The sequence below is a fragment of the Fusarium proliferatum genome (assembly GCF_900067095.1).
Source record: "Fusarium proliferatum ET1 genome assembly, contig: FPRO_scaffold012, whole genome shotgun sequence".
NCBI lineage: Eukaryota > Fungi > Ascomycota > Sordariomycetes > Hypocreales > Nectriaceae > Fusarium > Fusarium proliferatum.
Window position 1 is genome coordinate 828280 of NW_022194801.1, and position 21115 is coordinate 849394.

The 21115-nt window shown below is 50.0% G+C and overlaps 7 protein-coding genes across 7 annotated transcripts; 3 read left to right on the forward strand and 4 right to left on the reverse strand.

Annotated features, from left to right (window-relative positions):
• Positions 1–71: 71 nt before the first annotated feature.
• FPRO_13374 (uncharacterized protein) lies at positions 72–3479 on the forward strand (the record flags this gene model as incomplete). The annotated part of the gene is made up of 1 exon (XM_031222819.1): positions 72–3479. One exon carries the CDS (start codon positions 72–74, stop codon positions 3477–3479), a length of 3408 nt encoding a protein of 1135 aa, XP_031088240.1.
• Positions 3480–3725: 246 nt separating this feature from the next.
• On the reverse strand, positions 3726–4493 carry FPRO_13375 (uncharacterized protein; the record flags this gene model as incomplete). The annotated part of the gene is made up of 2 exons (XM_031222820.1): positions 3726–4393; positions 4442–4493. The coding sequence occupies 2 exons, from the start codon at positions 4491–4493 to the stop codon at positions 3726–3728; spliced, it is 720 nt and encodes a 239-aa protein (XP_031088241.1).
• Positions 4494–5243: 750 nt separating this feature from the next.
• FPRO_13376 (uncharacterized protein) lies at positions 5244–6462 on the forward strand (the record flags this gene model as incomplete). The annotated part of the gene is made up of 2 exons (XM_031222821.1): positions 5244–5319; positions 5369–6462. 2 exons carry the CDS (start codon positions 5244–5246, stop codon positions 6460–6462), a joined length of 1170 nt encoding a protein of 389 aa, XP_031088242.1.
• Positions 6463–6761: 299 nt separating this feature from the next.
• On the reverse strand, positions 6762–7037 carry FPRO_13377 (uncharacterized protein; the record flags this gene model as incomplete). Its single annotated transcript, XM_031222822.1, has 2 exons — positions 6762–6786; positions 6844–7037. The coding sequence occupies 2 exons, from the start codon at positions 7035–7037 to the stop codon at positions 6762–6764; spliced, it is 219 nt and encodes a 72-aa protein (XP_031088243.1).
• Positions 7038–7950: 913 nt separating this feature from the next.
• On the forward strand, positions 7951–8538 carry FPRO_13378 (uncharacterized protein; the record flags this gene model as incomplete). Its single annotated transcript, XM_031222823.1, has 1 exon — positions 7951–8538. One exon carries the CDS (start codon positions 7951–7953, stop codon positions 8536–8538), a length of 588 nt encoding a protein of 195 aa, XP_031088244.1.
• A 1044-nt stretch (positions 8539–9582) lies between these two features.
• FPRO_13379 (uncharacterized protein) lies at positions 9583–10573 on the reverse strand (the record flags this gene model as incomplete). The annotated part of the gene is made up of 2 exons (XM_031222824.1): positions 9583–10371; positions 10427–10573. The coding sequence occupies 2 exons, from the start codon at positions 10571–10573 to the stop codon at positions 9583–9585; spliced, it is 936 nt and encodes a 311-aa protein (XP_031088245.1).
• Positions 10574–13369: 2796 nt separating this feature from the next.
• FPRO_13380 (uncharacterized protein) lies at positions 13370–14318 on the reverse strand (the record flags this gene model as incomplete). The annotated part of the gene is made up of 3 exons (XM_031222826.1): positions 13370–13629; positions 13786–13892; positions 14239–14318. 3 exons carry the CDS (start codon positions 14316–14318, stop codon positions 13370–13372), a joined length of 447 nt encoding a protein of 148 aa, XP_031088246.1.
• Between the last annotated feature and the right edge of the window lie 6797 nt (positions 14319–21115).

Genomic DNA, 21115 nt, shown 5'->3' on the forward strand with positions numbered 1-21115 from the left:
GCCCACGAAGACAACTAATGTGCTATCGACCTCACCATAACTGCATATAATCACACCCAATTGTATCCCTGATGGATCGCGACAAGAGCTCGCTGGCCGAGCGGCCCAGTCAGCTTATTGTAAAGCAGTCCGGAAGGAAACCTCTTTTCGCAAGCAACATCCCACGGGGAACCGACAGGAACAAAGAGAACGACCACGCGCAGCAGAACAATTCAAGGCTTGGGTCTAGTATACAGAGCAATGGGTTCGCGCGATCGACAACTTCGGATCTCGACAGGCGAGCGAGCATCGGTAGTCTTGGTTCGCGCGACAGCAAATTACCTACCCCAGGATTTTCCTCCTCCACTCGAAAACGACTCTCCATGACCGATGCTTTCCGTCTCGCTGCGAAGGAAATCGAGGATGACAGCGATGGAACACAGCCAGTCGATGCGTCCCCTAGTCCAGCACCTCGAGTCTGGCGCGAGAAACACGAAGGAGAAGGAAACCAGATGCGGCAGATGTTAAGTCACGATCACCTGGACACCAAGGCTCCGAGTCGCCCCTTTTCCCGAGGGTCAATTGCTTCAAGAATACCCGAAATAAAGAAAACGCCAGACAAGACCGAATCGCCGCGACGACGGAACTTTTATGGCAAGTCCAGGGCAGGACTTTCCTTTACGCCTAGAGAGCCGACCCAGGAGAGTACTACGCCTGTGCATGCACCTCCAACTACAACTGTCAATGGGATTAGACCAGATAGCCGGCCTGGGAGCGCTGCTGGACTGCGAACAGGGTCGCACTCGTTGAGGCAAATGCCTTCTAAAGACGACCTGACGAAACAAGGACGGATTCCTGCTCTAGTCCCTGGTATTGAGGAGTTGTATCCGTCGATTGAGGGCCAAGAAGCTCAAAACGAGGCACCTGGCCCAGCATCTCCCGAAAAGAGTTTCGCATGGCAGGTGGATGACGACTTTACGGCTGGAGAGTTGCAAGTTTCAGACAGCCCAAGGCTACGTATGGGCGCACGTCCGTTTGCAAATCGCATTCACTTCGATGAAGGGAGTGAAATTGACATCAACTCACGGACGAGGGTGGCGCCGCCTGGAGCGAGGAACACCAAGCTTGATGAGATTCGGTCAAGGGAGGTCAAGACAGGAAGCGATATTCCTCTCGAGCCGCCGCGGCCACATAATACAAAGATAGACGAGATACGGGAGCGTGAGGAAAAGGTCGAACACCAAATACCCATACCTGATCGAAACGCACCAAGACCAAGAAATACCAAATTGGACGACATACGACAGCGGGAGGTTAACGGCTTACCCAGGAGGTCAATGGCATCAATCAAGTTAGAAGAGATTCGTGAGCACAATGCAATGAGTCGCTCACGCTCTCCAGAAGATCGACCCAGGACGAGCCGAGGGATGCTCCCGGAGACAAAGACGACAAAGACGACAAGTGAACTCGAACCGAAAGAGCCGTCACCTCGGCCTCGCTCTGCTTTTGAAGGGGCCGGCGTCAGTATCCCCGACACGCCTGTGACGATATTCAAGTCGCGACGCGAGAGCGCAGAATCGGACCACCCCAGGGAGGATGGTGACTCAAAGGGCGAGACAAGTCGTGCGCGACCAGGTCTGTCACACACACGTACTGATTCCCGAGACTTACTGCGACGCCTGGCGCGGGCTGCCAGTTCCAGCCCTGCGCCTGAACCTGAGCCGCGACAGGTGGCCGACACTGACAAACCCGCTCCGTTGCCCCTAGAACCGAAGCCTGACACTGCTTCTGCAATTCCTCAACCTTTAACCAGCAATGGCTACAGAAATCGTCAACATCGCTCTAACAGAGATTTCAGTCCCAAACCTAGTGTTGCATTTACTGGCTTGTCTCGAACTCGTTCAACGGAATCTGTTAAGAGCAAGAAATCCATGAATTCGGAGGCGGATCCCACAGACCGCATTGAGGCGGAGGCCAGTCTGTTTGCGCCTGGCGATAATCACTCTGAGAAGGGTTCTATGAAAGCCCCATCTCCAGAGCCTGATATCGACGATGCAAAAGATATCGATGCGACACCGCGACCGACGAAGCCGGATCCATTAACTATGCCCACCCCAAAGGTCACGGGCGCATACGTGGAAACACCAGCGACAGTCAAGGTGGAGAAGATTGAAATAAAAGACAAACAAGAAAAGCCAAAGAGGGAAGAAAGGCCATTGCGACAAAGATCTGCATCGTTCCGTGATAAAAGGACGGGTAATGCTATGAGTAGTAGCGATAGGGACACTGCATCAGACCCGGGGACAGACGACAAACCGAGCACCAAAACCTCGTCGAGTGGGGTGAGGAGACGGCGCACTCGATCTCTTTCACGGCGCCGAGGAACACTGAAAAACTCGGCCAAGCTTCCAACAGTCAAAGACGACTTGAGAGAACTCCAACGAACACATCACATCGAGGACTCGACATTAGATGATCTTGAAGAGGTTATTCTCGGTCGTAAAGCCCCATCTCAAGAAGTTGAGGCTCTCCTTGACAAACTGCCAGAGAATTCATCACTTGATGACGATTTTGACTTCGACTTGGAACTTGACACCAAACTGAACACACGAACCAACCAAATCGATCCTCAGAACAACGACAACTCGGATCTCGATCGAATGACTCGCATGAACAATACCCTCAAGAACAGCCTGTTCGGAATCCATACCGCAGCAAGGGGCATTGAGCGTCTTTCTGATCAAGTCAGCACCAAGAATAAAGCTGCCGAGAACAAGGCCACTGAAGAGAAGTCAACTGAGCTCAAGACACCTAAAGAAGAGCCGGCTGAGAAGAACCTCCTTGACATCGTCAAACCCGAGCCGCTGCCTGAAAAGATGGCCACCCTCCGCGACAGCCACGGCGCTAGCACCGCCTTCATCACGCATTCCGACGGCAAGACGGTGTCTTACGTTTCACTACCACTTCCATCACTCTTCCACCGCAAACCATCATTCCGCTTCACAGTCTTTGGTTTTGTTCTTTTCCTCCTCGGCCTTTGGTATGCTCTCGAGTCTACTATGTGCCTCGCCTTCTGTCGTTCTGTCAGCTGCAGCAATCCTCCCTGCGTCTGGTCCGTCGATGATCCTACATTTGGAAAAGCCATTCCCGTGAAGTTGGACCAGTGGGTTACTGGCGGCTATGGTCGCGTCCTAGCTGGACAACTCATGGAAGAAGCGGTTGACTGGTATGCCGACATGAAGGACGTCTGGTACGATCGTGAGATCACCGACATTGACATTCACGGGCTCTCATTTGACAAGAAGCGTCAGCATCGCCGTCGTCTTCGCAAGAAGGGCCTCTTGAAGCGTCGTATACAGACATCCGAGGAGCGAGCAAGGCTGGAAGCTTGGAAGCGAGCCCAGGAGGAGGAACAACGACAGCAGGCAGCGAGAGACATGGGTTATGAGATTCGAGTCGACGATGATGAGACTGTCGGGGGAGATACCAGGGTTTGGTGAATTAAGTGTATACAATGGTCAGAGTGGTGGTTCTATACAAGCACCAAGGGGCAGTTTACATTGCTATTAAATGCATATCGGAGCGGGCGTTCAAAGATACATTATTGCACTCCTCAAGTAGTAATGATAATAGATGGTGGTGATATTCTCAGATGGTATCAACCTCGTACCCATATATAAACAAGTTGGGCATTTCCGTAATACATTTTCCCTATCCCAACGCCATGCGCCCGCAAATACCGGCTCTTAATCGTCAATACCACCCCATTCCTCATCTTCCTCCATCTCATCACCACTGGCTGCCTTAACCCACGGCAACCTCTCATCCTCGTAACTCTCAACACAGCGTGCCCTCACAGGCTTAACGGGGCATGTCTTCAGCGAAATAACAAGATCGCCCACGCTCTTCACAAACTTCTCAGCCTCGGGGTGCTCCAGCGCCTCCTCACGCTCCAACTCATCAACCCAGATATCCAGCGCATGCAATCTGATGCCCACAGGACTCTTTCGCAGATCACCCTCCTTCTCAAAGGGATATTCCTCCAGCACAGCAACAATAGCCTCGACGTCGCCGTCCTTCCAGCCCCGCTCGCGAGCTAGTCGTACGTGGGAAGCGAAAACGCGACGGACGAGGAGGAGGAACTTTTCAAGACGGTAGACGTCGATGGCTGTCCACTGGGCTCCGACGATGGCCCAGAAGGCGCGCAGCCAGGGGATGGCGCAGGCGGGCTTGAGGGAGAAGAGAAGGTTGGCGAGATCTGTGGCGAGACGTTGCTGGGGGATGGGTCGGTCGGTCATCCATAGAGCGTAGAAGAGGCCTTTCCATAGCTTCTGGGCGTCGACGTCAGAGAGGCTTGAGCGCGAGGCGAGGAATGTTGAGAGTGATTCTAATGAGGACATTCGAAGTTTGCGATCTGGAGAAGTTAGTAAGATTCGTAAAGAGATAATTGGAGGGGACGGACCGCTTGAAGCGAGATTGCGAATAAAGGGCATTTGTGATTCGTGCTCGGCCATTTTGGAGAGTAGAGCGTCGATGGCTCTGGTTGACAGGTTATGGCGATCGTGATAATTGGGTGGTTAGGTTGGGGCTGCGGAAAGAGAAGTGTTGGTGATAGTCTGGTTGGTGTTGAAAAATGTCAAAGATGCTATGCGATGCTGGGCAACTTTTTTTCTGGCATGGATGTCGGATCTAGTGGGGGCCTCACCGAGAAGTGGGGCCGCCTCTTGTAAGGGACTTTCATATCAAGACTGAAGGGTCATGATCATGACTACAACGCAGTATGTGCCAGTGTTTGTATTAAATAATCAAGACAATATTACAGATTCATGATATAATACGTTGTATGCATTCTGAATAACAATATCGCTAGCTGCGTCGGCAGATATCTTTTCGATTCAGCCAGCCAGCCTACAGACTTCAGTTCTTAGTTCGAGTTTTCCATATATATTTCACAACTTAGAGAAGACCAGATATCATACATTCAATAAAGTATTCAAATGCCGAGATAGAGTGAATCCAGATCTAGATTTAACAAGAATCAATATCAGGCTTATTCAGCTTCATTTTGTATCGACAGACTCTCTCAGCGAATGACCCCGCGCGGGGCATCCACATCGACTTGACCGCGCCCAAAATTTTGAGGTCTCCATTTCGTCACTTTTCATTCCTTCCATATCCTTCTAAACATCACGGTCTGCCTCACCGTCAGCCCAGGACTCACTTTATCAACCTCAGTCTTCAGTAATAAGGGCAAATAACTGAATATGGCATCTGCCTCCACAGACGAAGCCTCCAAGGCGTCTTCGCCTCCCGTCGCTATTGTCGTGGTCGGCATGGCAGGTAAGTTTCATTGCTCATCGTTGCGCAACCTTGTCTAACGTCTCTTTAGGATCTGGAAAGACTACTTTCATGCGACGTATCAATGCTCACCTCCATCGGAATGATCAACCTCCATATGTCATCAACCTCGATCCCGCTGTGTTGTCGGTACCATTCGAGTCCAACATCGATATTCGAGACTCGGTCAACTATGAGGAGGTCATGAAGCAGTACAACCTTGGCCCCAACGGTGGAATTCTCACTTCGCTCAACCTCTTCGCTACAAAGGTTGATCAGGTCGTCAACCTCCTCGAGAAGCGCACCCAGCCCGATCCCGAGAAGCCCGATCGCAAGCCCATCGATAGAATTTTAGTCGACACCCCCGGTCAGATCGAAGTTTTTGTCTGGTCAGCCTCTGGAACCATTCTTCTCGAGTCCCTTGCGTCTTCTTTCCCTACAGTCATCGCCTACGTTATTGATACCCCACGAACTGCTTCCACTTCGACATTCATGTCCAACATGCTCTACGCCTGCTCCATTCTCTACAAGACCAAGCTTCCCATGATTCTCGTCTTCAATAAGACGGATGTCAAGGATGCGGCGTTTGCCAAGGAGTGGATGACCGACTTTGAAGCTTTCCAAGAGGCGCTACGAAAGGATGAAGAATCAGATGAGCTGGGCGGTGCAGAGGGTGGCGGCCATGGTGGAAGCGGATACATGGGCAGCCTGCTTAACTCGATGAGTCTCGTGTTGGAGGAGTTCTACGCACATCTCAGTGTCGTCGGCGTGAGTTCGCGACTAGGTACTGGTGTAGACGAGTTTTTCGAGGCCGTTGAGGAGAAGAAGCAAGAGTTTCTGCGCGACTACCTCCCGGAGCTTGAGAAGAAGAGGGCAGAGCGTGAGGAGGCAAAGAAGGCTGCACGAGAGAAGGAGCTAGACAAAATGATGAAGGGCATGTCAGTCGGTGGTCTACCAGTCGCACAGAAGGAAGAAGACGAGGTGGACGTTGCCAGTGACGACGACGATGATACTGACTCTGACGAAGAGGCTCAGAAGCAGAGTCTTCAAGATCGATACTCAGCCGCCATGGACGATAATGAGGACTCGGTTATGAAGGATGCAAGTTTCGCCAAATATCTCTATAACCAACAGAAGCAGCAATAAGGAAAAAATAGCATATAGCGGCGTTTGGGGTTTACATAAGGATCTTGTCTAGTTCACGGTTTGAGTTATGCAGGGTAGATATCGCAAGGCGACTTTGAAGGAAACAAAGAAGTAATCAATCAATCACGCAGACTGTAACTCGTCACGCGCAGATCGTGTCGCATTGTCTATTCTTTCATTCGACGTAATTCCCAGACCCCTAAACTCCCATCTCGAAATATCAAGTTTGCCACAACACCTCTCGTCTTTATGCTTTGCAGGCTTTTTTTCTTTGGTATAAAAAATCATCGTCGGTACGTCTATCGGGCCTCGAACTGAACCATTCTACAACAACGTTAGTCTCGACCCGTCTCAAAAAACCACCAGTATCGCATAACGTACCTCTTGGTGCGCTCCTTGTAGAGAACACGGCCTGCGCAGTGAGGGCACGCGACGGTGGCATCCTTTCCGAGGGTGACGCTGCCGCCGCAGTCGCCGCAGATATAGGACATGACGTGACGGACTTGGTGGTCGTCGCGGGTGCCGCCGCGCTGGCCGGCGTTGGCCGTGGGGACTTGATACTCTTCACGGGGCATTTTTGAGGCTGTTGGTTTGGGTGGTGGTTGGGTTATGGGATGTCTTTTTGGTGGTGGAGGAAAATATTGGAGGTGGCATTGGTCATGAAGGCGGTGATGGGAAAGTTTGGACGGCAGAATTGGGCGGTGAGTGTCCTGGTGGGAGGTGTGTGGGTACGTACCGTTTTGATAAGAACGGCGTTTATATGATATGGGCGTTGAGTGCTCGGCTTTGCTTTATGGCTTCTGCTATGTATGAGACGTCTGATGTAACTTGGAGTGGTGATGTTCAACACGGTATCTTCTTTTCGTTTCTCCTCATTTGTCGTCGCTATTGATCACCTCCGTGGCAGGGTTGTGTTGCAACCAGAGCGTGACTATTCACGGTGATGCACTGTTCCGGTTAGGAAGTGCTTAGATCACTCAAGCACAGCTAAGATAAGGATCTCTTTATCGTTCCCATCTATAGCCTATTCTCATGGTGACTTGTGAGCGCAGACCAGTGGTTGTATCAGAGTACAAGTTACCCTCAACGATAAGCAAATATTTCTCAAGCATGGTTCCATCTTTAAATACAGTGCCCACGCAGTTTATGATAAGTAGATAGCTCAACACCTCTCTCATGCTGACCTCAAGCCGGTGAGCTAATGTTGAATAAGAAGCAAACGTTCCATTAGCGGGCAGTTGAAGTACCCCACAGAGATTAACCTCCACTAAATGCACTAAATCAAACACCCCAGTTCCCGATCTCCAGTTCCTGGCAAGCCCCGGTCCATCATCTCAACCTCGGTACCATCTCTTCATGCTCATGAACTTGGAACATCATCAACCTCAACATCGACGTCATTAATTTCACTCAGTCTTTTCACTCCTCACGCAAACATATCCAAGCTCACATCAGCTCATACATCGCATCTTGAGGAGATCACCAGCCATGTTTGATCCTTCAGCTCCCCCGACTTCATCATGTCCCTTCTGCATAATCTCATCCACCTTCGAGCCATTCGACCCCTTAAATCCACCACCATCAACATCCTCACTCATCAACCCAGAGCTTGTATCACCCGCCTCCTTCATCGTTCTCTCAACACCAGTTCTCGTCGCCTTTCTGGACATTCTACCGCTAAGTCGCGGCCATCTACTTCTCTGTACGCGGCCTCACCGTCCTAAACTCAGCGACGTGACAGCTTCTGAATCCGCGCACCTGGGTCGCTATCTGCGCGTTCTATCAAAGGCCATGGCTCGTGCGACAGGCATTGAAGATTGGAACGTGGTGCAGAACAACGGAGCTGCTGCTGCGCAGGTTGTACCGCATATGCACTTTCATATCATCCCCAGGCCGGAGATTAGAGCCAGTGGGAGGTTTAGCGAGAGCTTTACTATGTTCGGTAGAGGGAGGAGAGAAGAGTTGGATGATGATGAGGCGGTGGTTTTGGCGGAGGAGTTTAGGCAGAGTGTTGCCGCCGTGATGAGGGAGGAAGAGGAAGAGGAGAAGCAAAAAGAGAGCAAGGCTAAGCTATGAGATTTGAAGACGTATATCTTGTTACCTTGTTGGCGTTCAGCGATCTAGGAGAGGGGGCGGTTTGCCAAGTACTTGGCGTTGAAGAGATTCATAGATTTCTATACTTCTCGATCTAATACCCTTTGATGAAGACGTATCTTCATCGAATTATCACAAACCTTTACCCATTATTTCTCATGAGTTCCTTGGTCGGGTAAAGATCATATTTGGCAGTTCTGAACCTCTTTCTTAGGCTCATTCAGTACCTCTATCTCATAATCCTTCACCTCTCCCATTCATCCAAGTTCTGGTTGGACTCTCGAGGCCTGACACTCTTTAGAACGACCCTCTTGCCATGCTGCAACAATACTACTTAACAGGATCTTTTACATATACCACACCATTTCTAATTGCCATATATAGTTGATCAAGCTCATCCCAGCCTTGGAAAGACCTGCTACATACGCCGTGGCAATAGCTATACACCATCTTCGTCTCGAACTCGATACCAGTTTTGCAAGAAATGTTGGCCCGGCAGCTCTTGAGTATGACTAATATGTCAATTGCACTCGACCATTGGGTGTCAAAGTCCTGCGGGCTCTTCTCAAGGCGTCATCAAGCTAGCTGAGAATGAGTCCTTGGGCAATACGCACGGCAGTGAGACATCATCCTTGAACACTATGTTTAAGTGAAAATGACAATAGAAACTGAGATTTAGTATCTAACCAATCGCACCGGGCATATAGCATGCACATTAAAAAAAACAGCATAAAGATATCCTCCAATGCGTAAGGTTCAGTTCTGGTACCGATGTCAAAGCAACTCCTAAACCCATTAACCGGTGACCGCTAACCTTTAACCATCCGATCCAAGCATGCTTTGTTTTTGTGATTTCCTAATACTTTTTTTTAAAAAAAAAATAATAAAGATCCGATCCGCAGTTTTTTGTTTTGTTGTTCCATATTCGCCATCATGTCCGATCATTTGCCTAGGTACCTTACGCCAACCCCTTTTTTATCCCTTTTTTTTACCCATTCAGTACCTAAGAGAACTACCTGAACATTTCTAAACCAAACACCTTCGTGTGTCGGGAGCAATACGTCCCCGGAGCTCTCGTCTTTCTCTTTCTAACCTCGCCGTCTGCTTCTCCAGCGCGCGAATTCTCTCACGAGCAAGGTCGAGCACCTCGGCTTTGCTCACGCGGCGATCATTGGCGATACCGCCTTCTGTGCCTGGAGCAGGGAGGACAGCGAGAAGACGCTCGAAGTGGGTATTGAGACGCTTGCGGTATTGCTGCTCAACTTGGTTGTGTGCAGCCCGCGCCTTGACTTCTTCTGTCGTCTCGCTAGGATGTCTGGGTTGAGCAACAGCGCGCTTCTTGGGAGCACGCGATGCAGTGCGGAGCTGGGTGGGATTACGTTTAGGTGCGTCTTTACCCTTTGCCCTTGTCTTTGTTGCCGTTGAGCGCTTGCGCTTCTTGCTCGCTGGCTCCGAGTCATCGTCGTAGTCCTCATCGTCATCCTGGTTATCTTCCTCAGGCTCAGACTCAGCCGGTGACAGCTCGTCTGCCATGGGCGGCGTGGGTAGGAATGTTGCCGCCGGCGAGACGTGAGCTGGCCAGACGGCGCCGAGGGATGGGCTGCCTGTGGATAGGTCGTAGCCTTCTGAGAAGGCCGATGAGGTGCGATGAGGAGGATGGACGGGAAATTGACCCGGTGTCGTGGAATGGATGGCGTAGCCGTTGGGGGAGAAGTCTCCAAAGGAACGGTCAAGGTAGGCAAGGTCTGTTAGAGGGGAGGGGAAGACGGTGTTGTCGAGACTGGGCGTCTCAGGAGACTGAAGAGGGTTCTGCTGCTGACAAGTGAGTTAGACATGTCTCTTGTGAGTTGGGTAGTTGAGAGTGACTTACTGTAGAAGCCTCGTAGGGGGCATCTAAGCTGGAGAAAGGCATGGCGGTAGTATCGATACCGTTCATCCAGTCATCAGGCATGCGTCCAAAGCGCGCAGCTCCGTCTCCGTCGCCGGCGGACTCGAGGAAAGTCGAGCTCATCATCATTGTAGGCCGCGTTTTTTTTGTTTAACGGTTATCCGCAAATACTAGATCTAGCACGAGGTTGTCCTTGAACCCCGTCATCACGAGAAGGGAGTGGAACAACGATCCCGAAGAATGTTTTCGGTTTCTCTCTATGCTTTTTCTGTCTTTTTGCTGGCTGAGAGTCTCTTTTAAAAAAGAAAGAAGGGGGAGTTCTTGTTATAGGCAGTTAAGAAGGCGGCAGACTCGTAGTCGCGAGGCTGGTCGGATGTCTTTTGCTGTCGACAAGCCGCAAGCCATAACGTAGCTACTCTGTTTTCTGTTCCTTGTGATTTCTTCCGTTTCTCTCGTCTAGCTTTTTCTGTGTGATGGGGAGAGAGAGCAGTAGACGGGAAGACCGTGGGTATACAGAGAAGGATAAAGATTCACAACTACAAACTTGGGCTGAACAGGTCCCCTTTTATAACAGACGTTTAGGGCACAAAAAACTCGAAAAGATTGCCAAGACCCAATGCTCGTTCGCAAAAAGAGAGAAAATACCACCATGCATAACTACCACCAACTAATCCATCGAGGGTGGTGCCAAAGTATGAAAAGAAGCGGAGGATGGGCCAAGGGGGCATGGCATGGCATTACGACACGGAGACAAGAGGCACGGAATAATACCATCGTATGGCACATAGTTCTAGCACAGCACAGCCAGGACACAGACGGCCTCGGACCTGAGGAGCCGTGACCGGAGTAAGAGGGCGAGGATGAGGGAGGGACGGGCCAATGTGATGCATCACAAGTTCAGGTGCTCGTTATCCTTCGCTTAAAGCATGGGCGTGAAGCTTGGAAGGGGAAAGATGCAATGGGTAACCAACCAATGTAAAGATTGATAACTTGCACGCCTGAGTCAAGAGTATTCCGCAAAGGCCAATGGTCTACACGAGATGGTCTTGGCACCTGTCAAGGATGGGCATTCTGTTAGTAAATCCGGGCCCTTGGCTACCTAATAGCCACGTAAGAGCGTTTCTGCAAGAGTTTCGTCACAGGGCTATCGTGCCTCTGTTATAAACAGCCAGAGAGACAATGTTCTTACACCTCAACTCTCACCGAGTCAGAAGAATATAATCAACCATAACCTCCAACGTCATGTCGTCGCGATAAACTAATACAAGAGCGGAACTTGACAGGATAAAAAAAAACCTTGGGGTGGCCTGAGTTTATCCCCAGACGCTAACAGGCCCTCTCAGGCGGGGCTGATCCCTGTAGGATGGGGTATCGTTGACTAACCTCAATCTCGTTTGCCTTGGAACAAGACTCAAGTCGTGGGGAATGGCCTCCTTCGCAAAGGCCATGTTTAGTTTTGCTTTGCGCCCTGTGAAGTTTTGAAGCAAGTGGTCACGAGCCGGCCTCAGACTCTGACAAATTCCGAAGCCCCGAGTCCAGTCGAATCGAATAGAATCCACTGTCTTTTGTTAGGTAGCCTCTTGGGTAATGAGATCCGGTTGTTGAGTCACCGTGTAGTATTCATGCCATCATTCAGAGGTAGTTCAGACTTTTACTGTTGTATTTTTGTTTTACAGAACCAATGGACCGAGGTTATCAAGACATGACTTCAAAGTGAAATGCAAGATCCTAGGAGCTCTTGAGGCTTGGCCTTGTTAGGTCTGCCGCATGCCGCGTGGTACAGACATTGGCATGCAGCAACAGATGATCGCATCAGACCACCCTGCAACGGCTAATGTTGCTGTATTCGTTGATGATCTTACGGTACTCTACCCAGGGGAGGAAAGAAAACTCAGGACCTTGATCCTAAATGATAAAAAGACCTAGGTAAATCAGCATAAGTTTAGGATACTTTTTGCTGAGTTCATTTTGACACCATATATCAGGGTCCAATGTTTTCTTGCTCCCCAAGGTCTACTCTAGCTGTCTAGGTACATGCCCAGTTCTTGGAAACTAAGAGAATCTGGGGTAATGGATGGACAAACGTGGCCCCCGTTATTTGGTGGTGTTGGCACTCGTCAGCTAAGATCAACGTCTTGACAGTTCAACTCCCGAGTGCTGTGCTGTACCCTCGACAACTGGCTAGCAGCCATTGAGAGGATATTGTGTCTTTCAAATAGTTTGTAACTCTATTCGTTTCGTACACTTTCATTCTCTCTCAGTTTACAACTCGTTAATGTCTCTGCTCAATCCTCTCTTTCACAAGGGCTTCACAGGTCCATCCTGCCCACGTACCATAAACACCCAAGAAAATGTACGTCTCCTACGACAACACCCCCTATCAACCCCAAGAATAAACATCATGACCGTCAGCCAAACCCTCAACCTTCGCTCAGCCCTACCCGTTGCGGAGTCCCCCATGCCTTCTGAACCAATTACAACACCATGGCAGGGGTTTTGCGTCTTTTTTTCATGACATCCCCCCCGGGAGAAAAGAGAACGTCTCGATATTTATTTCCAAAAACCTTATCTAAATGGGTAGATCGGTAAGTGGACACTGCGTGCGTGGGTAGATCAAGATTAGGATCAAGATCTGATCTGCCTTGGCTAGATCTGTGTGTGCTCGGGTGCATGATCATGAATATGATACTGACTTGTTAGTAAAGGGGATGATGAAGGATTGGTACACAGGGAGAAGGGCGGCATCACGAATAACTGACTTCACAAACACCATCATCACCCAATTCGACCTACACTCAACCATGGCACAACTCAGAGATAGTGACACTCCAAGCAACAATATCCAGAAATAATTCGATGTGTTGAAAGATATATGGAGTAAAAAGGGACGGGTTGCTATACGATACACGAGTCGCCTCGTACCTATTACTCGTCACCACCAGCTGTAACCGCCTTGGGCTCTGGGGTCTCAGTAGCAGCAGCAGGCGCCTCAGCAGTCTTGACGCCGTCCTTGGCTGGAGCGGAGACATCGGCCGTGTCTTCATCGCCCTCGGCGTCCTCCTCGTCGCCTTCAGCTTCAGCGGCATCGTCACCCTCTTCCTCCTCTTCCTCCTCCTTCTCGGCGTCGCCATTGGTCTCTTTGGTATCTGCCTCGGCCGTCTTGCGCTTCTTCACAGGAGGCTCGGCTGAAATGATATGGTTAGCATTTTGGCTCGGTATCATAGGCTGGTTGCTAGGCTCTTGGAAGAGACCATGTAACTGATAAGTGGGACATAATCGATGGAAGGGATGGAAGTATGTATTCGGTGGCGAGCTCTTCCAGAACATCGATAATAACTCACCCTTTGCATCAGCTTCGTCATCTTCCTCATCTTCCTCCTCCTCCTCCTCCTCCTCAGCGTCCTCGTCTTCTTCGCTTTGCTCTTCTTCGTCTGCGGTGGAGACATACCTATTCACATGTTGTCAGCCAATCGTCATCACCAAGATACAATCATCAACAACATGTTTCGATCGCGAAACCGCACAACAGGTAACAATCCTAAATTCAAGGATAATCATATTGCGATCGGAAAATGTCGCAAATGGCACGTGGGAATAGATTCAATCGCGACATGGTTCGCACCGCATTGGATCGCATCTTGTGGTGGCATGCGACATCAGCCCTGCTCGCGCATCTTGGTAGGTCGCGCAACGAATAGCGCAACGATAAAATGCGCGCGATTGGACAATCGAAAGCTCCTCAAAAAGACGATCGCAACAAGGTAACATGCAAAAGGAAGGTAAATGGTACTCACTCTTCCTCCTCCTCACCGTCATCGTCTTCAGGGAGGGAGACTAGCTCCTCCTCCTCCTCTTGCTTTCTCTTACGGGACATGGTGATGGTTACTGGTCTGTGTGATGTATGGGAGTCTGTACAATGCGATTGACAGGTTCAGGAGATCGGGGCGCTTCTCTCGGGGGTAGAGGAGGGTTTTAAAGGTAGACAAGGCACAGCACGAGATAGAGAAGCTAGGTAAAGCAAGAATAGAAGAGAGGAGAGAGAAAGAGATCCAGGGGGGTGGGAACGGCAAAGGGTGGGAGAGGCTGCGCGTGCGCACTACACAAGTGGGAGAGGAGAGGAGCTGGAGCTGGAGGGCGAGAGCAACAGCTACAGTGACAATGGAGCGATAGACAGCCCGAGAGCTTGTGTGAGAGCTCTCAATCCAGCCAATTGCGGCCGTCACAGTCATCCCAACATCACTGGATACACTCCATGACACTATGTACGGACATCACTAACGAGACTCGTGTATGAATACATGGGAATGCAAGGAAACAATGCGACGCCCAGAAGTACAGTCCCACGAGCCTGTCATCGAAGGATGGATTGGGTGGCCCAGCTATGGTGTGGACAAGCTACCCGGAGGTAAGCTACCTTACCTAGTACCTTGCCTTGCCATGCCATATTACGCTGCAAGGCAAAAGGCTTCTGGCTGCTTGCGAACCACCAGATCAGGTCCGATCAGGGCGACCAAGACGCGCAACAGACGTGCGTCCAATCAGGAAGGCGCTAGCCGAGTTTATCTGCTGTACCCGGAAAGCATCGATGGCTCGGATTTGGGTTTTACCTCTCCCGTCTTAGTACTAAGGAACAAGAGGAGAAGGAACTGTAAAGAAACGCGAAAGGCGGGGGAATGGCCACAGGCTTGAGGAGAGAGTGAGTGAGACGGAGAGCTTGGGCACGCCAGTTAACTTTCGTCCGAGTGGCTGGGCAAACAAACAGCTTTGCCGGATATGTGACGTAGGACTTTCACATAGTAGCCCAGGCTCAGAGCTGGGTGGAAGTGTCTCGGAAATTCATACTCGCCGGGAACTGGGTCCTTTTGTTTGCTTGCCTTTGCCTTTCTTCCGCCTTTGTTTCGTTTGATGAGGTGCTGTACAAAGTGGTTCATGGAACCAACGTGAGAAAGGCACAGTGCAAAGGTTTCCATTTTGGTTTCTATTCTCGAGGGGCTCATACAGGCCCTTGTCAGCAGCTGTCGAGTCAACAAGGACGAACGGAGCTCTCTTTCAAGCTCTGTAACATCTCACTTCTCTAAGAGCTTGGGGGAAGCTTGGACCTCATTCACTCTGGGAATAAGTAAAACCGGGAGCGAATGACGGCGCAGGTTTCTCCGGCTCGTAATGCCTCAAGGATGATGCGCACCCAGATGAGACGAATACTGGTAGACAAGTGCCCCTTGAACCGAACCGGTGTCGGCGTCGGAGGGTTCGGTGGTGCGGCCGAAACACAGTTGGCGTCATCGAGCAGTGATATGATGAGGAGCTTGATATCCGGTCACGTGCTGTGTTGGTCCGTGCTTCTGCTCAACCTACCCTGGAGCCACAAGCCATCTAGGGATTCTGGTTTCGGTTCATAGATGCGCTCAAAATTGACGGCCTTTGGTGCCATGTTCTTTTTGGTATTGTTCTGACTTTTGCTTTTGTTTTGATAGCAATCGTTGCGCGCCCTGATACGTGAGGTTGACGCCGCTCAGCTGCATGATATTACGATTTGCCCTTGAGAGCTAACAGCCATGTGCTTGATTCTGCGCCTCTCGCTGGCTGGACGACGAGACCAAAATCCTGACATTACTTAAAGAGTATCAAGATGATCAATGCAGGAGTCTGATATCGAAACAAGGGAAGGGAAGGCAAAAAGCAAAAGAGACACGGACAGTCTCAGGTCTGAGCGGAGACAATGTCTTACTCTCCCTACTTCCGTCCCGCGTTTCCGCCTGCCCTTTCCTCGCTGGCGTTGTTTCCAAATTCTGATGTCGATCTCAACATTGCATAAATAGCTTATTTGAATGATTACAGTGGCTTGAAAAACAATTGACTCCGGGCATCGCAGCTGTGTCAAGTCACGGGTTAATTGATGCATGCAGATATCCATATCATGAGGTCCCGGGTAGGCCGCCAGGTCGCTCAGTATGCAACCAGAAATCCCAGAATCCCGGGCTCAGGGCTGAAATGGTGATACCAAGCCACGATAACCAAAGTAAATTGAAGACCCTTCATTTGAAGTTCGTACTGAAAGACATTTGCCATTTGACGACTGAAACGTCCGTTCCCTAGCGAATCGGAGTTGGACGGAATTCAGCTGGAATACCTTGAACTCGGCAATGACCCTTTGCATTCACTTCGAGTCTAGCTTCACCTCAACTATCTCTGTTATCGACAGGCCAAGACGGGAACCGTTGTCTTTGCCTGCGCAATCTGGATCTCTTGAACGAGACGAGACTCTTTAGTATTTGAATGAGGCGTGATCCGTTGGGTTGCTAGTTCGGGGTGGCTGCGCCTCGGTCATCATATCAAGACACGACATGGACGCGCGTGGTGAAGTGGTTTGTTTGTATTTGCATAAACAGAATATGCCACTCTTCCCTGGGCGACGGGCGGGTGATGACGACGGGGGAACAGATCATGACCCGGTGGTTCGGAGTGGGCATGTGTAATTTGGACGTTACCGAGATGAGCTTCGGCATCTAGTATGGATCTTAGAAACATGCATGATTTCTTGTACGCTTCTTCCAAGTTGTCTCACGTGCTATTAACGCATGTCTTGTATAGTCTCTGAACTGGAATGTGAAATCTCATATCGTGAGGACGTCTGATTACATCTCGATGGAATACGCAACTCTGACGAGCTACTGTCCAAGCCTCGCGATCCTTCAATTAATCTGTGCTCAGCAATTGGCAGCATACGTATTCGAATGCTAGCAAGCCTCCTTCGCCTAAAAGATGCACTTGTCGATGGATGCCTCGTGCTTGACGGTCCAGCTCATTCCACTGACAAGGTTTCCAAGCAAAAAGCGGGGAGTCTTAGCCGACTTCTTCAAAGGGTTCCAGAAGAAAGCGCTCTGTTGATGACCAAGTCACGTCAAGGTCAGTCTTATTTCCGATCTTAGGTTAATGTTATTGTTTACTTTTTAGACTTTGTAGCTGCAGAAGAGAGAGATTAGCAGAGGCTTAGATGCCCCCCATGAGTGGTATTTCTTGACTGTGTCTGCACTAAAGCAGTGAGATGGAGTTTGTAAAACGTTCAGGTTTCCTTGTTGTCAGGCTATTTCGCCACCCTGAAGTCATTCCTGCACTGAAGATGCTGCGTGTTTGGATTTCCCCCTGAAGCCAGTGGAAATTATCAAGAAATCGCCGAGCGCAAGGCAGACGCAGAGATTCTTCCGTTGACGAGACGAAATAATCACGGAGCACGGAGCGAGACGAGTTGACAGTTACATAATCCCTGCGTGTCATCTCGATTCCATGTAGATCCAAGAATTCGAACTCGACCAGAAGCTCACCGGAAGCAACAAGGGTCAGAATTCCACCAGAGCTGATCGGTCTCCCCTCCGCATAAAATCGATTTCAAATCGCTGGGAATGCAGTAGTAACGCAATCGTGATAAAATCGAGATTGGACAGGTAACCCGCGCGGACTCATCCATTCATATTATTACGGTACGTCAGCAGCGCTATGCAACACAACACGGCCCCAGGAACATGGACTCGGTGCACTTGGGTTAGCTTATTCTGGTTAAGTTCACTGGGATCATGGATGGATGAATCAACGGCTAAATGTTTCTTTGTTTTGTGCCTTGGAAGTTGTTCTCTCGTCGACGTAATAGCTGATGGATAATATCGTGGATACCACCTGAAGCCATTTCATTAATTTCCAAATGTTTGGCTTAGCTAAAATGCATGGGGATGGAAAGAAAAACCAGGGTTGCATGGTGTCCCTGCAGCGGAATAAGATCCAGGTACCAAACCGTTGTGATTGGCTGCCTTTTTTCTCACCCATCCACTCTTGATCTGTCTTTTGACGCCATCAAATGGCCTACTCTCTAATGCTGCCTCCAAGGCAGAATAAGCCTAAGCAGAGCCTTTTTCACACTAGCAGAAGAAGAAAAAAGGGAGATGACTACCCGATGTGGGTAATTACCAGTCGGGCATCCAGTCCGCGACGCCGCTTGTGTTCCTTTTGGACTGACGGAGAGACGTTAACGTGGACGGGAGGAACCCGTTGAGACGGTGCAGCGCCTTTGGGTCGGGCCCCTTTGCCGGAGGATGGGCTAACGAGAATTAGAGAGACGGGCTTGAGACGGTGGTTTTCAAAAACTCTCTACGCGAACAGATGCATATTATTCGGATTGCCTACTATGGAAATTTCTTACCCGGTTTACCTGTGAGAAACACCTTTCGTCCAATGAATTGTTGAGGTGGTGGTGCCGCCGCATCTCAATGGCTTCAACTTGTGTTCAGAGGCTGTTTTGGTGAGAGGGGCAAGTTTAATTTGCATCTCATAGTTAGGAGGGGAAAATACTTTAGACCCCGATGAGGCTTGAGTGAATGAGACGAACATAAGGGATGAACAGTATGTATATGTTGCGTGATATTATATGCTGCATCTAAGATTCAGTCGATGCAGGCCATCATTATAGCGGGTAGATGATATGGACTGCGGTATGTGAGAAGTGACAGTCTGATTGCTTTGCTGATGATCTATTGCTCGTATCAGCCAACCCTGTACCTCTTTTGAGATTCATCAGAAACACCAGATCGTCTGGATTGCCTCTGCCTTTCGGTGTGGCTCATGTTGCGCTGGCTAAGACTGTTCTATCCAGAAACGCGTTCCCTCCCTTGAAGTTTGAACATCCTCGGATTCACAAGCACCGTTTTCGCGTATGACATGAGACGTTAGAACCCCTGCTTCTCACAAGCGGAGCACTCAGTGCCTATCACAACCAACACCAATAAGCATATTCCTCCATGATTACGCCATTGAACCAACCATTTCGATCTTGACTGACTGACTGACTGACTGTTTGTTTCTCTCTCTATTCTGCCAAACCTGGTTCCATGAAATCACCCTTGCTCTCATTCCCAGACCCAGACCCCCCGCCATCCAGGCCTGTTTAGGTCAACTGACTCGATATTGGCCCCCCTCTCACCAACAATTTAGCGTGCGAAAAAAGAGACCTTCCCAGCTGAAAGGACCCAGCAAAAGAACCAGAGTTGCTTCCCCGGGGGCACCATTCGGCCAATGGTGTTGTCTGTAACCTCTTGGTCGGCTCATTTTCGTCTTGGTCATACATACGTAGCAGATGGGGGAGAGAGTTGAGAGAAGAAGGAGGGTGGCCAACGGGATAGACCAAACGGAAAAGACGCCGCAAGGCAGGGTGAGAGTGAAAGTGAAAGCCACGAGGCATGTGCCGCAGTCCATACAACCCCACGGTCACAGTCGTACAAATCACATTTGAATGTTAGCTTGGAGGGCCTCGTTCGATCTTTTTTGTCAACCTCGTGCCCCTTTGCTCCAAGGGCTCCCGTTTTGGTGGTAGGTAGATGGTGGATAGAACCACCATTGATTGGGTTTTACTTTTGATGTGCTTCTTGGGTCTCGTCTCGTCACATACTTCTTTTCCCCGCGCCACTTGCTTCTGCTACTGCTCTTCTGAGTGAGTCCATTCGCTCTCCCTTGTCTCATTTCTCTGTTCCTTGGATTTCTCTCCATCGGAGCTGTCCACTCCACCCAAGACAAGACTTTCTGTCTGATATACATACTACTATACTCCCCCGTTTGTTCAAACAACAACAAAATAAATGCACCATCCGAGCTTCCTCCCTCCCTCTAGTTTCTCGACTTCCAAGTTTGCAAATCGATTCCACCTCCGATTCTCGGTTCAATCACTCGTTTGGGTACATCTCGTCTCCCTTTAGAGCCGGAGTTCTCATTACAGCGGCGCCCAAGCTCCCCTGCTGGTGCTGTTAGCGACGAATTAACCCCCCTGTCGGCTGGTTTTTGGGCCTGGGCTGGGGCTGCGGAATATCCTTGTCGTTGAAATTCAACCTACCCGCCCTGCCAATCCAATCCGGCTTCCCCGTCCCTGTACTGAAAGTTAACGCTCCGTGCAGGGTGCTGGCTGTGCTTTCTTTGCGTATTTGCGAGTTTTTCGCTCTTAATGTGCTCTTGGACCTGGACTTGGACCTGAGCACAGGCTGAAGCCATTCATTTGTTCTTCTCATCACTTTCGAAGCTGGAACTGGATGCCGGCTGGGTTGTTTTGTCTGTGTCAAGACGAGATTCGGCGTCCTTTCTTTTAACCTAACCGTGGGGTCCATCCATCTCTCGACGCCCATTATTTTCCACAGCAATCATACAGCCCACACCGAATCCGCCTTTTCTCTAAAGACCGACTCTTTCTCGCATTCGTTCTTCAACACCGGGTCGACTTCTTGGTTAGATAGCTGTGCTTGTGACTAAGGTTCTCGCCTTCATTTTTTGTGCGGCTTGTTTCGAAACTCTGGAACGATACTCGACCCTCGCTCACGAACCGCCGAAACCTTGACCACCAAAGCAACCGCTTTTTTGCTTCTGGCCCAGCCTTTGCCAAATTCCAGTTGCGGATCCAATACCTTGTTATAGGACCGACAGCAATGGCCAAGAGCTACTGCCGCATTTGCTCAAATACGATCTCTTCATCTTCAGATACCTGCGCTGCTACGGTCAGCGCACCTTGCCGGAGGACGCAGTACAGTGACTAACTGAACGTTACCAACCAACCGCATCACCGACGAAACGACGAACACGACCAAGAAAAATTCGATACCCTTGCACACAAAGCGATACCTCGTTTTGTAAAGCAAATCTATA